A 12,912-nucleotide genomic window follows, 5' to 3' on the forward strand; every position below is an offset into this window, starting at 1 on the left:
CCCACGCTCGGAGAAGCGCACCCCTCAACAGCTAAGGGGTAGATCCTGACCCCACCTGAACGCCAGGCTCCCAGCTGGGCTCTGCCGGATACAGACCCCCTCCCCCCCCCCCCACACACATACGGACCCCAGCCTACACTTCGATGGCAGCACAACCTCAGTCAACAGTGTGATTTTCAAAACAACGGCACCCCCACTCTCACCCTGGACCAAGACCTCCCTTTAGAAAACCGCAAAATTGAAAGTCACACCGGGCAGGGGCAGGAACTCAGGTCCTCAGAGACTGCGCACCCTCCCCGAAACACAAGTTTGTGGTTCCAGCCACCCACACTGCCCACACACCCTCCCTGGCTGTAGGCCCCCCAGAGGAGCAGAGACCTGCCAATCCGGATTGGGGATGGGGGGGGGTTGCATTCACTCACTGGGCACTGAGGAAGGGGGTGTGAGGATCACAGACCGTTTTCTGTGTGTCCTGCCGTACAAGAAAGACCAGAGAACCCCAAGCGTCTCACTCCCCCACACTGGCTCCAGGAAGCCCTGCTGCAACACCCACTTCTCGGATGAGGCAGCTGAGGCCCAGAGAGGCACCTGGCCAGCGCTGGCGTTCTAGAGGCAGACAGTCGGGGGACGTCAACACTAGTCCTGGGGACACAGAGCTGGAAGGGGCACTCTGCATTTATGGCACTCCAGGGTTGCCCCAGGCAGGAGTCCCTCTGCTCCCCGCCTCCCCCCCCCACCTTGTGCCGGCAGGGAGCCTGTGTGGGGCCAAGGTCAGGACAGTGGATGGGACACGTGGGGGTCAGCTCCTCCCACCTGGGGGTGCCCCTGCATTTCACAGGCACCTGACGTGGGTCCTACGCACGTGCCTGATGGGTGCCCGTCCCTGTGCATCTGCCACCACACCCGTGCCGAGTTTCCCAGGTAGAAAGGAAGGGGTCGGCGCCCGGATCTCCGGGGCATCGTGAGTGCGGGAAGAACAAACGTGTGTAACCCAAGGGGCAGGACGGGCCTCCCACCGGCCTCCTGCCCTTCCACGGGTGGGCCGCGGGGCCCACCCCACAGTCCCCCACATCACATACTCCTGCACTTGGTGCGGCCTGTGGTCACCAACACCGGCCGTGCACCGCCTGGCCCTTTGCGTTCCTGGGATGCGAGCATGACCAGGGTGTGAGAATGGCGGCCTCCGCATGCCTGGGCCTTGAGTCACAGGGGGCCGCTCCCTGGTGGGTGGGTACCCCCGTCCCCAGCGCCAGACATCCTCCTCCACTGTGGACACCCCTCTCCAGGAACAGGAGGGAAAGTGAGGCCAGGAGGCAGTCCCCTCCGGTTCCCCAAGGGACCGAACAGCTGCTGCCTCCAGGAGCTGATGTCTGCCGCAGGAGACCCTGGCCACTGATGGATGACACGTGGTGCGCACTTGTGCCCACCCTGCGGGCATGCGTCACGCCATCAGTCACCGGCACATATGCTCTGTGAGCCCTGGCTCGCCCAGGTGCCACACACCAGACCTGTCTGTGACTGAGCCCACACCCATGCCCCTTATGCACATGCTTGAGGTCCGCTTGGCTCACACGCAAGGGGTCCCTCGTGTTCCTGCACACGGAGTACCATGCAGGCGGGTTCCCATGTGCGCACACACACGTGTGCGTTCCCTGCACACACTTCCGTACCCGCACGCGCACACAGCCCCACTTTCGCGTCCACACAAGCGCAGTCCCCAGCCATTACCCATGACTCCGCAGCTCACGGGCACACATGGGCACCACACCTGGCAACGCGCACACTCATCCAGTCTCCGCTTCCCCCTCCCTGGCTCTGGGCCCTGCGGATTTGGGCCGGGCGGGCCGGCTGGAGTCAGCCGGGACGGTCCCACTTGTGCGCCCCCGCCAGGAGGCCTCCAGGTGCACGGTCCCGGCCACCGCCTGGCCGGCCGGGAGGGGGCGATAATTACGCGGCCTGAGGGTCCCCCCCACACACGCGCCTTTCATCCCGGCCACGCCCGTCCGGGACCCAGACGCTCATTACCGCCTCCCGCCCGGTCATTAACCAGGGTCGGGGGAGGACCCGGCGTCCAGCGGCCGGGCCCGGCGGGAAGGCGGAGGGGGCGCCGCGGGAGCGAGGTGACCCCGCCTGGTCTCCAGGGCGACGCCTGCGAGTGGGGCTCTCAGCGCCGGAGGTGTTGGACCTCGGGGGGGGGGGGGGGAGTGGTCTCGGAGGCAGGCACGGCGGCCGCCCGGGGAGAGGCGATTTGTAAAAGCGCCGACGGGGGCCTCACGGCCTAATCCCAGTCCCGCCGGGCAGGCGGCGAGCACTGCGCGTCCGGGCCGCGAATAGCAGCCTCTCCCGTGCCCCGGGCTATTTTGAGCCGCATCCTCCCAGCCCCGCCACCACCGCCACCCCATCCCCGGCGCACTGGCGGAGGCGCGGGGGCAGGCCCGTGGGCGGGACGAAGGCTCCCCCCCCCCCCCCAACGCTGGAGTCCGCGGCGGGACCCGGAACCCCCGGCTGGGGCGACAGCGAGGCCGCAGCGCCCCCTCGCGTCCGCGGGGAGAGCGTGGCGCAGCGGTCACAGCAGCGATGAGGTCTTCCCTACCTCCGGGGAGCCCCCCGCCCCCACCACGGCTACGCAGATGCAGGAAACCACAGAAACACAGGTACGGAGACAGACCACACACCTGAGACGCAAGCTCACAGTTTGCACACAATGCCCAGAGCAGGCGCACCTGGCGACAGGTGTCCCCAGGTATGGGTCCATTCTGTGATGGGAACCCAGGACAGTCGTGGGCAGACGTGGAGACTGGTAACCCGGCAACGGACTGGTAGTAAACACTTAATAATAGCGTGCTGGCGGAATGAATGAATGAATGAATGAACGAACGAACAGAGCACTTCACAGAACCAGGAGAAGGCCGAGTCACTACCACAGAACAGTGGGTGTGGGGTCCTGGGGGCAGAGGATGATTCCAGGCCACCTTGGCCTGGACTGGAGCAAGGAGCCGCTGACCTGACTTGCTAGGGGAGCGCCTCAGAAAGGCGGCGGGGCAGAGTTCCTGGGCTGGGCATACCTGCCCCCAGCTCCCCACCCCCCTCCACGGGCGGCGGAAGGCAGAGGGAGCTGAGAGCTGATGTCTTTTTTTTGCTCCTTTTAATAACCACCCTGCGTGAGAGGCTGACGCAGCAGGCTGTGTCTGACGGGGGGTCTATGGGAGGGCTGTGGCATGGGGCGGGGCTGGGCAGTGCAGAGGGGGTGGCGATGACTCACGAGCTGTTCTGGGAGAGTGGGTTCCTGAGCTGAGGAGGGGTCCCAGCAACCTTGTCATGGGAGACCGTGTCCTTGCCTGTGTCCCTTCCTTTCTCAGCTGGACCCACCTTAGGGTGGGAGCAAGTCTGAGGCCTGGAGTGGGGCTGGAACTTCTCTGGGGTGGGCAAGAAAGTGTGTGTGTGGGGGGGGGTTCCTCTGTTCCCAAATCCCCCCAACTCTTCTGCATAGGGTCCACCCTCTGGAAACATTCTAGAACAGAACTTGGGCAGTCAGAGTTCTTCACCAGTTTGTTCCACCCCACGGAGGGGTCCAGGACCCCAGGAGACAACATAAGCCAAACCAGGGCAGGCAGCAAATGGCAGTCACAAGGCAGTTCCCATAAAATGGACTTGGGACTCCCCAGGAGCAATCTGGGGGTGAGGGTCTCTGCAAAGCTGGTTCGCCTTGTAGCAGAGATCTTGGAACCCCCGGACAGAGACAGGAAAAAGCCACAGGGGGAGGAGCAGAGCATTGCTCGCCGACCCCCCTCCCCCCCCCCCCGCCCCCACCAGGGGTAGCAGAACTAAGCCCTGGCAGGAGGCTGCAGCACATACTGGAGGGCTGAGACGAATGTCGGGGTGCAGTGCTGGCCACAGTGGTGGGGTTGGGTCCCAGGTTGGGGTCAGCCTGCAGTCTAGAGCTGGAATGCACAAGTGTCTGTCAAGGCGAGTGTAGGGGTGCGGGTGCCACGCCAAGCAGAAAAGTCAGGGTTGGGATGGAAGTTAGGTGTGGGTGCTGGTGGAGGTCTGTAGGCAAACTAGGCTGGGTGAAGTTGGGGTGCCCCAAAGTAGGGAAGTAAGAGGAATCAGGATCTTGGGGAATATTGGGGTCCATGAGGTGGGACTGTCTCAGTCTCGGGGGTTTGAGTAGGCCTTGGGGCCAACCAAGTGAAGCGGTGTATTCATTCAGGAGCATGGGATCCTGGGAGTACCAGGGTATGGGTTGTGTGGGCAAGTGTATCAGAATGATGTCAGGATTCAGATGTCCTGACAGCTGGGGCTCCGGTGGGTATGGGGACCTGGCGAGGCTGACACGTCAGCGCTGGCTGGAGCACAGCAGGGGATCCCCAGGAGGTTTGGACCCTTGGCCTCTAGAGGCCCTTTTGTTCCCGGCCTCTGGCCAGGAGGTGGGGGTGGGGGCGGGCAAGCAGAAGTGGGTCAGCCCCGCCCCCTCGCGCGCCGGCCCCGCCCCCCGCTCTCGGGCGAGGGACTGCGGCCGGGGCGCGTCCCCACCAATTACTCCGCCCGGCATCCGCGCGCCCCGGAGGGGGCGGAGCCAGGAGAGGCCCGGCCCCCATCTCATGAATATGAGGTGCGGCTGCGGCCCCCGAGCCCTCGGATTGGCTGGCGCGGTGCAGGGGGCGGGGTCCCGCGGCGGCGTACTTAAGGCCGGTCGCTCGGCGCCCCCCCCTCACTCGAGCGTTAGGAGGCTTGGCTCGGTGTGCTGCGCCTTGTTCCCGCCTGCGTCAGGGACCTTCCCGGCTCAGTGGTGAGGGCCCTGGCGGCACCGGCTCCGCGAGCCCGGGGCGGCGAGCGGCCTGCGGCCGGCCGGAGGAGGCGGGGCGGCGGCGTCACGCCCCTGGGCGGGGGCGTCGACGGGGCGGGCCCGGGGTGGAGTCCGCCCCGCCGGCGGCGATGGGCAGCGGGACACCGGGCCAAGCTGCGGCCGGAGGGCGTCTTTCCCTCGGGCCAGGCCCTCCGCGAGCGGGACGCCACCGCAAAATGGCGGCCGCGGGCGCACAGCAGCGCCCAGCGAAATGGCGGGAGTGCTGGGTGCCCGGATGAAGTGGCGCAGGGCGTGCGCGGGGCGCATGCGCGCGGCAGTGGGCGGGGCCACGTTGCGTGGCCCGGGCCGCCGCTCCCGGTTTCCCTCTGGAGGAGCGCGAGCGGGACACAGTTCCGCGTCTCTCTCTGGCCTGTGTCTCCGGAGCCCTTCGGCGGGGGTTCCCCCAGCCCGTCGAGTCGGTCTAAGCTGGCCTCGGCCCCACACGTCAGGCTCCACGTCGGAGCCTCTGCCCGCGCTCAGTGCCCAGTCCCCCACCCCTCTCGGTTGCCCTACAGTGGACCAAGCACTCTGCCACTCCCCACCCGGCGCTCAGGGTGGGAGTCAGTCTGACCCCTCGTACAAAGCGGAAATCCCGAGGTGCGCCCGGCCGGTGCCGGCGGAGCCCGACGCCTGCCTTCAGTGTCCAGCCTTAAGCGTCCCCTGAGGCCGGCAGCCGCCGGGTGAAACCGTGGAGCCCCGCGGTCTGCGGGCGGAGCTGGGCTGTGCACGGAGGAGGGGCCGGGGGTCCAGGAACGAAGGGCGCGCTGGGGATTCAGAAGTCGTAGGTGTGGGTTAGAGGGGGCGCCCTCCAGGGCTTACCCCGCAAGCCCCGGTGGCGTGTGCACGGAGGAGGGGGGAGCGGCGAGGCCCCGGAGGGTCTCGTGAGGAATTCAACAGCGTTTGCCGCAGGCCGCCATGGCATCAGACGAAGGCAAGCTTTTCGTCGGAGGGCTGAGTTTCGACACCAACGAGCAGTCGCTGGAGCAGGTCTTCTCAAAGTACGGACAGATCGCGGAAGGTGCGGCTGGTGCTGCCGGCGGCGGAGCGGGGCTGCTTTCGGGGAGGGCTGGGCGCAGACTCCGCGTCTCTCCTGTGCAGTGGTGGTCGTGAAAGACCGGGAGACCCAGCGGTCGCGAGGCTTCGGGTTTGTCACGTTTGAGAACATCGACGACGCCAAGGACGCCATGATGGCCATGAACGGGAAGGTGAGGGCGGCCGCTCGGGGTCGCGGAAGGTGCAGAACCCCTTGCTTGCTCCGAGGGAACCCCGCCTCCGAGGATGGGGGAGCACCGACTAACCTGCGCAGGTCTCCCGTTTCCAGTCTGTGGACGGGCGGCAGATCCGAGTCGACCAGGCCGGCAAGTCGTCCGACAACCGATCCCGCGGCTATCGAGGTGGCTCTGCTGGCGGCCGGGGTTTCTTCCGAGGGGGCCGAGGCCGGGGCCGTGGCTTCTCCAGAGGTAAGTGCTATGCTCAGGGCCTGGGGCCCCTGGGAACGCGGTGGGGACACTGCCAGCGGGCGCTGACGCTCTCTTCCTGTCCCTGTCTGCAGGAGGAGGGGATCGAGGCTATGGAGGGAGCCGGTTTGAGTCCAGGAGTGGGGGCTATGGAGGCTCCAGAGACTACTACAGCAGGTGAGGGCGTGCGGGTGCCAGTGCCTGAGGCCGGGCCACTCTGCTGCTGTCGCGGGCCTAAGTAGCCTCAAGTGTCTTCCTTGCAGCCGGAGTCAAGGTGGCGGCTACGGCGACCGGAGCTCAGGCGGGTCCTACAGAGACAGCTACGACAGTTACGGTAAGTCACGCTCCGAGGGCACCTCGTCGCCGGGGCCTGCACTGGGAGCTCAGTAAGCCTTGGCGCCCTCTGCAAGCGACACTCAGACTCTGTCACCGTGCTTGCCTCGAAGGGGCGATACTGCCCTCGGTCTCTGTGCCAGCAGCCATTTCTACCACAAAACATAAAGGCAGAACCAGAGTGACCAAGAAGGAAAGGGAGAGTGAGGGCCCCTCCCCCCTGCGCAGGCAGCAGAAGTGCATGTGCGCCCTGCCTGCCGCCCCGCCCTCAGCTGGTGGGGGGGGTGGTTTCTCCTGAGGCTGCGGGGCCGCGCCCTCCAGGTCTGGACCCGGGAGCCCGGGAGCGGATGCTGCGTCTTGTCGCGTGCTTCAGTGCCTTTACATGTCCCTGCTTCTTGTTCTCAGCTACACACAACGAGTAAAAATCCTTCCTGCTCAAGATCGTCCTTCCAATGGCTGTATATTTAAAGATTTTGGGAGCTTCGCTGAATCGTTCATGTGTAGTGAACACACCTCCTTGTACCCCACTTTTGTAGTCCTATCCGTTTTGATCTTGTCAAACACAGCCTGACTGCTTCTGACCCCCAGATGGCTTCGTTCCTAGACTACTCTTAAGGAAGCGTTGTCAGTTTTTAAGGGTTTTAAAAACGTTCTGAAAAGTACTTCAGATTTTGGTTTTTTTTTTCTTTTTACCCTGAGCCATAAGTTTTTTAGGAAATCTTTGGGGGTTGTGTGGGTTTTGGTTTTGGTTGTGTTGCCTTTTTTTCTTTCTCTTTTTAGTGGGGTCGGCCCGTGAGGTCGGGTGCCCCGGTTCACTTCTCTTTAAGATTGAATGGACTCTGAATCCGCTTTTTGCCGGAAGCTCAGCAAGCTGTGGCTTTTTTCCAGCTCTGTGTACTGTTTCTGCGTGTAGCGTGGTAGGACCCATGCCGGGGCTGTGGCAGAGGTACCCCGGCCGCCCCGGGCCTGGCCTGTTCGGCCCTTCCGTGCTGTGTATGACGCACAGCAAGAGTTGCAGATGTCCCTTCGAGAGGTTCTTGAAAATGTTTATTTATATTGTCTTTTTTTACCGGAAGACGTATGCATAACCCATTGATGTTGTACCTGAAGCGGTTAAGGAATTCTTGTACGCGGTTTTCTCTGGCTTTACGAAGCCGATTAAAAGACCGTCTGAAACGAACCTTGCTCTGACAATTTCCCTTTCATTGCACAACACACTCCCTGCTCTCGGGTTCGAGGCGGTCAGAACTGAGCGGAAAGGGCAGTTCGAGAAGTAGGTCTGCCGGTCCCGCCTGAGGCTCTCACAAAGCTAGACAGGGAAGGCAGAATAGACAGACGCTGGCCGGGCCCCTCCTGACAGCCGACCGCCATCGGCCCCGGTGAGGTGAGAAGGTGGGCGACAGGGTGGGCAGCTTAGCGGGGGACGGTGGACGCCCGGGCACGTGACGCTGACCCGGACCGCCTTAGCTGAGGAGCAGGCCAGACAGCGGACGGCAGGCAGCGTCCCTGGGCGACCACGGACCGACCGGCTCGTTAGCTAGCTCTGCTGTCGCTTCACGAGTTCTGAGCTCTCACCGCTAGCCTATGGAAGCTGCAGCCCCTCGGAGGACAGAAGTGTTGTGCGCCCAACAGAACCCTCTGAGACGCAAGCTGCTCCCTTGGCTAGCTCATATGTGGAAATAGCCCTGTAATTCGAGGTAACTCCTTTTGCTCGTGTCCGCATCCCTCCTCTTGTCGAGAGCTCATTTGAGAGTAAAGTTCTGTACCTGGGGAATGTTCCTTTGGCTGTTTATCCTTTTCCATTTTTTTTACTTTTTTTTTTTTTTAATTTTAATTTTTTTAATCGAGCTCGAACCAGAGTCAGATCTGGGCCGTTAGCCCTTCCCCGCCTGCAGCCCGGCGAGCGGCCTGGGCGGTCACACCACAGGAGTAGGTTTGATCCGTAAGCAGGATTGGAGACCACCGAACGCCCTGCCTTTTGGGATTTTTGTTCATCAATTGACAGTCTTTTCCAGACCTCCGTCCCTCAGGCTCCCAACTAGCTTTCTCTGATGTCTGTTGCTGCCATGAGTTTTTCCCAGAGCCCACACGGTCCTCTAAGCTCCATCCCAATTGGGCAGTTGGCTCTGCTCAAGGGTGGGACGTGGCCTGGCCCATCCGCAAGGCGCAGGCCCACCCTGGGCACGCCAGCCTGTGACGGGGCCTCTGCCGGGACGGCCCGATGACTAGTTTGAGACCCTCCTAGGAGCTGTGGATGGTTTCAGGGGAGGTGGGGAGGGGCAGATGTGACCTGTGGCCAGGACACTGCGCGTAACGCTTCTTTGCTTTGGCAGGTTGAAGGGAAGCCAGTGTGACTCGGAGGTGTGGCCAGACAGCAGCGATGACCGGGACTCACTGTCCCAGAAGGGACTTTATCGGGAAGCGAGAGCCAGAGGCACAGCCACCGGTCTTCGTACCGTGTCCCCTGTAAGTGGTTCTTGGGGTGGGTGATGTGAGGCTCTCTGGCCCTGCCGCTTGACCCCGCTGGTGGGTTCTCCTTTCCTGGTCTGCCCTCCTGTAACCCCAGTGGGGGCCGGGGGTGGGCAGCATTCTGCAGGGCTCTCCTGCAGCCAGCTCTTTTCTCCCGTTTGTTCCAGCAGGCGCGTCACCGGGGAGGCTGAGGTGCAGCAACTCGAATTGCTCTCGGAGGACAGGTGTGTGGCGGCAGGCACCGCACCGCAGCCAGGACGCCCCCCTCAACAGGAGCAGGACACGGAAGTCGGATTTGAATAAAGGGCTGGTGTGTCCACACAAATCTGAGTCTGGCTTGGGACGCGGCCGGGGAGCTTGGGTGGGAAAGGGGTTCGGGGGAGTCTGCTGGAGAAAAGCCTCTTTGCCCTTGTTCAGGGCACAAGCTGGCCCCGAGCCGGGAAGACCACCCGGTTCTTTGTTGTCCCCTTGGGCAGTTCTCTCAGGTTCTGAGGGGCACAGGCTCCCTCATCGGAGGCAGGCACCTCTCTCCCAGGGTCTTGGCGCAGTGGCCCCCAGAGCCTCCCACCTGAGCTGCTTGCCTTCCGCCCCCCTCTAGGGATGCAGAGCACTAGGGTTGACCCTTGGTTCCACTGCCTTCGGCCCTCGGTGGCTCCCCTCCACTGCCAGTAGTGGGGGGTGGGGGGTGGGGTGGGAGGATGGCGGCGGGGCGGCCTAAGTGCCCACGGTTCTCCCACCGGTGGGAGCCTCTGGCGCCTCCCAGGGTGAGAGCCCCTGGAGTTCCTGGGGCCCTGGCTGGGACTGAGGGCCTGGAGAGCACTGGGCCAGGCCGCCCTGCGTGGCGCGGCTTCGTCCCCCACGAGGGTCCTTGACACCACGGGACCCGCGGTGCCTTCGGGAAAGCTTCCCCCCCGGGAGGAGGTGTGGGCTCCGGGGCGGGGCCTGCAGCCGGAGGTGCGCGCGCAGCCCGGGCTGGGCACCGTGGGCCACGCCCACGACCGCCGGGGTTAGGCGAGGTGGGGGCGGGGCGCTCGCGAGAGCTAAGCCCCACCCCCGCGAGCCATTGGCTGGGGCCGCCCCCACGCCGGTGAGTGACAATCGCTCGCGCGGGCGGGGCGCAGCCACCGCTTCCGCCGGGCCATGGGGCCGCGCGTGCTGCTGCCGCCGCCGCCGCCCCTGCTGCTGCTGCTGCTGCTGCGGGCGCTGCTGCTATCGGGGCTGCTGTGCGGGGCCGAGGGGGCCGCGCCCCCGTCGCCGCGCCCGGTGCAGGCCACGCTGTCGCCACCGCCCGCCGTGACGAACGGGAGCCAGCCGGGCCCGCCGCACAACAGCACGCACTCGCGACCGCCGGACTCGCCGGGCTCGCCGCTGCTGCGCTCCTTCTACGTGCTCACGGGCCTCAGCGGCCTGGCCGCGCTCTACTTCCTCATCCGGGCGTTCAGGTGCGTCAGGCGCACGCCGCCCGGCGCGGCCAGTCGGCGTGCGCCTCGCGCCTCACGTGTTGGCCGCGAAGCCCCGCCCCCGCGGGGCGGAGTCGCCGGCGTGGTGCGCGGCCGTCACGTGGCCGGGGTGGGTGGGGCCCGGCGGTGACGTCAACCCCGCCGCCTCCGGACGCGGGGGCGCTGCTGCGCCGCAAGGTTGAGGGCGTCCCTCGGCGCCCGAGCTGGGCTTGCGACCCCGGCCGCGGCCTTGTCTGTCCCCTTGCGTCCTTCCCCCCCCCCGGCCGGCCGCGCAGGCCTCGGCTGTGTCGTCGTGGGGCTGGCCGCATGCAGTTTCTCTGTTCTGCCGCCGGAGAGTGGAGGGCCGTCTCCCTCCCCGCGCCCCCCGCGCTAGGGGCTTCCCCTCCAGAGGCCTTTGTCAGCACAGCCGACCGTGCGCGGAGAGCCCCAGGCAGCCCTCCAGTGACTGCGCTGAGTACGTGGCCCTGGACGCGTCCACGGCGGAAGGCTCCCCTCCGTCTCCCGCGGCGGGGCTGGGGGGTCAGGAGCGGGCCTTCTGCCCGAGACAGCTCTGCTGATGGCGTCTCTGGCCGACCCTCAAGTCCCGTCGGTGCGAGGCCGCGTTGTCACACTCTTCTCTGTTCTCTGAGACGTCCGTCCCGCCCTGCCCCCGGGGTCCCTGGCCCCTGGGCCTCAGCTGTGGGAGCTGCCCAGGGAGGGGCCACCACGTTTTCTGTCGCTCACGTAGGTGGTGGTTACGAGGCGAAAGAGACACACACTTTAGGCCGGGAGGTTTCACAGCAGGGCATTGAGGGTCTGCCCGAGGAGGACTCCGGACCGCGGCAGGGTAGGGCGTCAGCCACGCCTGGGACCGCAGCCCAGGATGGCCGCTGAGCGTGCCTGGGTCTGCTTCCAGGTTGAAGAAGCCACAGCGGAAGAGGTACGGCCTTCTGGCCAACACCGAGGACCCCACGGAGATGGCTTCGCTGGACAGCGACGAGGAGATCGTCTTTGAGACGAGGCATCCGAGATGGTAGCTCAGCCCTCCCCTGAGCCTGCAGGGGCCCCGGTCGGAGAGCCAGGGGGCTGCCAGCCTGTGGGGTCCATGCGATCCCGGTGCTGGCCTTCTGGTTTCAGGTCGTGTGGCCGGGGCCGGGCACACCTACTCCCAGCTCCCATTAGCCGTTTCTTTAAGGTGGGAAGAGGCTGCAGCGCTTGAATCGTGGGCGCTGGCTCTTGGCCTTGGCTTTGGCCTGACCACGAAGGCCGCGATCTGTGTCGGGTGGAGAATGAACTCCAGGGTGCTGCCGACGGGGTGGGTCAGGAAGAGGATGGGGGCCTGAACACACAGTAGCAACAGTGCCTGAGCAGGAGTGAGGGCCTGTCCAACCCCAGTGTGTGGGGGGTGCAGGCCACAGACACGGAGGCGGAGAGACCAGGGCACGGTTCTGGTTTTCCAGGCCCCGGAGGGAGGTACTGGTGTGATCCGGGAACTCCTCTGGGTGGGGGGCCCCTCCCCCCCTCCCCCCTCCCCCTCCCCCTCCCCCCTCCCCCTCCCCCCTCCCCCTCCCCCCTCCCCATGGGCAGGACAGCAGCACCCAACAGGCTGGAGGAGGTAGCTCTTGGTGGAGCAGAGTGGAGGGGCCAGACAGCTGAGGCCTCTGCTCATCACCCCAGGAAGGTGGGGTCTCACCCTGTCCCCTTCACCTTCCAGATGCTCAGGTCAGGGAGGCAGCGTTGCCAGAAGCTCCGGGGAGAGGACAGGAGACGGAACCGGCTCCCTAGCGTCTGGCGTGCCCCACTGACCGCCTGCCGGCTGTGACGCAGACTCCACGAGCTCTCGTGGGTCCTGCCTAGCTCGCCTACTCTGCCCGAGGCCGCCTTGGCCCTTCGCCCAGACAGGACTGTCGAGGATGCTGGGTGGGAACCGGAGAGGCCCTGGAGGCCTTACACAGGACCTTGAGACTGGTGGGGTCGTGACTTGTGCCGTTCGCCCTCCTCTGTGGGGTGAGGCAGCCCCCAGCTGCAGCCTGCTGGGGGTGGGGGTGGGGCCGGGCGGCCTGAGCGGCCTGTCTGGAAGCATCTTCCCACCGGGCTGGAGACAATAAAGGCAGCGGTGGTTCTGTGGCCGGCGCTCATCTGTGCGTGGGGCCCGACCCTGGGTGCTAACTCGTAAGCGGTGGGTGGGCAACAGAGCGGGGCTCCGTCCGGGTCCCCGTCCTCCCACCTGTGACCAAGCTGGGCTTCTCTGGACTTGCCCCCAGCTGCCCGAAGGCCCAGTGAGGAATCCTACGAGGCAGACGGAGAGAAGGGGGAGACGTGCGCTCACCTGCTGGGGTAAAGGCCCAGAGAGAACTCCTGTTCCCGT

General features: G+C 65.3%; 2 protein-coding genes across 8 annotated transcripts; both read left to right on the plus strand.

The window, feature by feature from the left end:
• The first annotated feature begins 2,538 nt into the window (after positions 1-2,538).
• On the plus strand, positions 2,539-9,430 carry LOC115528402 (cold inducible RNA binding protein). 7 transcript variants are annotated; one of them, XM_030336537.1, is made up of 8 exons: positions 2,542-2,654; positions 5,756-5,864; positions 5,945-6,051; positions 6,153-6,306; positions 6,399-6,480; positions 6,567-6,637; positions 8,970-9,102; positions 9,276-9,430. In XM_030336537.1, exons 1-7 carry the CDS (start codon positions 2,631-2,633, stop codon positions 8,972-8,974), a joined length of 552 nt encoding a protein of 183 aa, XP_030192397.1. In that variant the 5' UTR covers positions 2,542-2,630; the 3' UTR covers positions 8,975-9,102; positions 9,276-9,430. The 7 variants fall into 7 exon arrangements, with proteins under 7 accessions (XP_030192371.1, XP_030192363.1, XP_030192397.1 ...); XM_030336528.1 differs by having other exon boundaries at positions 2,545-2,654; positions 7,042-9,102; XM_032595405.1 differs by lacking the exon at positions 2,542-2,654 and adding an exon at positions 4,695-4,789 and having other exon boundaries at positions 6,168-6,306; positions 7,042-9,102.
• An 800-nt stretch (positions 9,431-10,230) lies between these two features.
• Positions 10,231-12,673, plus strand: FAM174C (family with sequence similarity 174 member C). Its single transcript, XM_030336620.1, has 3 exons — positions 10,231-10,547; positions 11,461-11,577; positions 12,259-12,673. Coding segments are annotated over exons 1-3 (420 nt in total). The 5' UTR covers positions 10,231-10,245; the 3' UTR covers positions 12,260-12,673.
• The last annotated feature ends 239 nt before the right edge of the window (positions 12,674-12,912 follow it).

Source organism: Lynx canadensis, chromosome A2 (genome assembly GCF_007474595.2).
Source record: "Lynx canadensis isolate LIC74 chromosome A2, mLynCan4.pri.v2, whole genome shotgun sequence".
Classification (NCBI taxonomy): Eukaryota; Metazoa; Chordata; class Mammalia; order Carnivora; family Felidae; genus Lynx; species Lynx canadensis.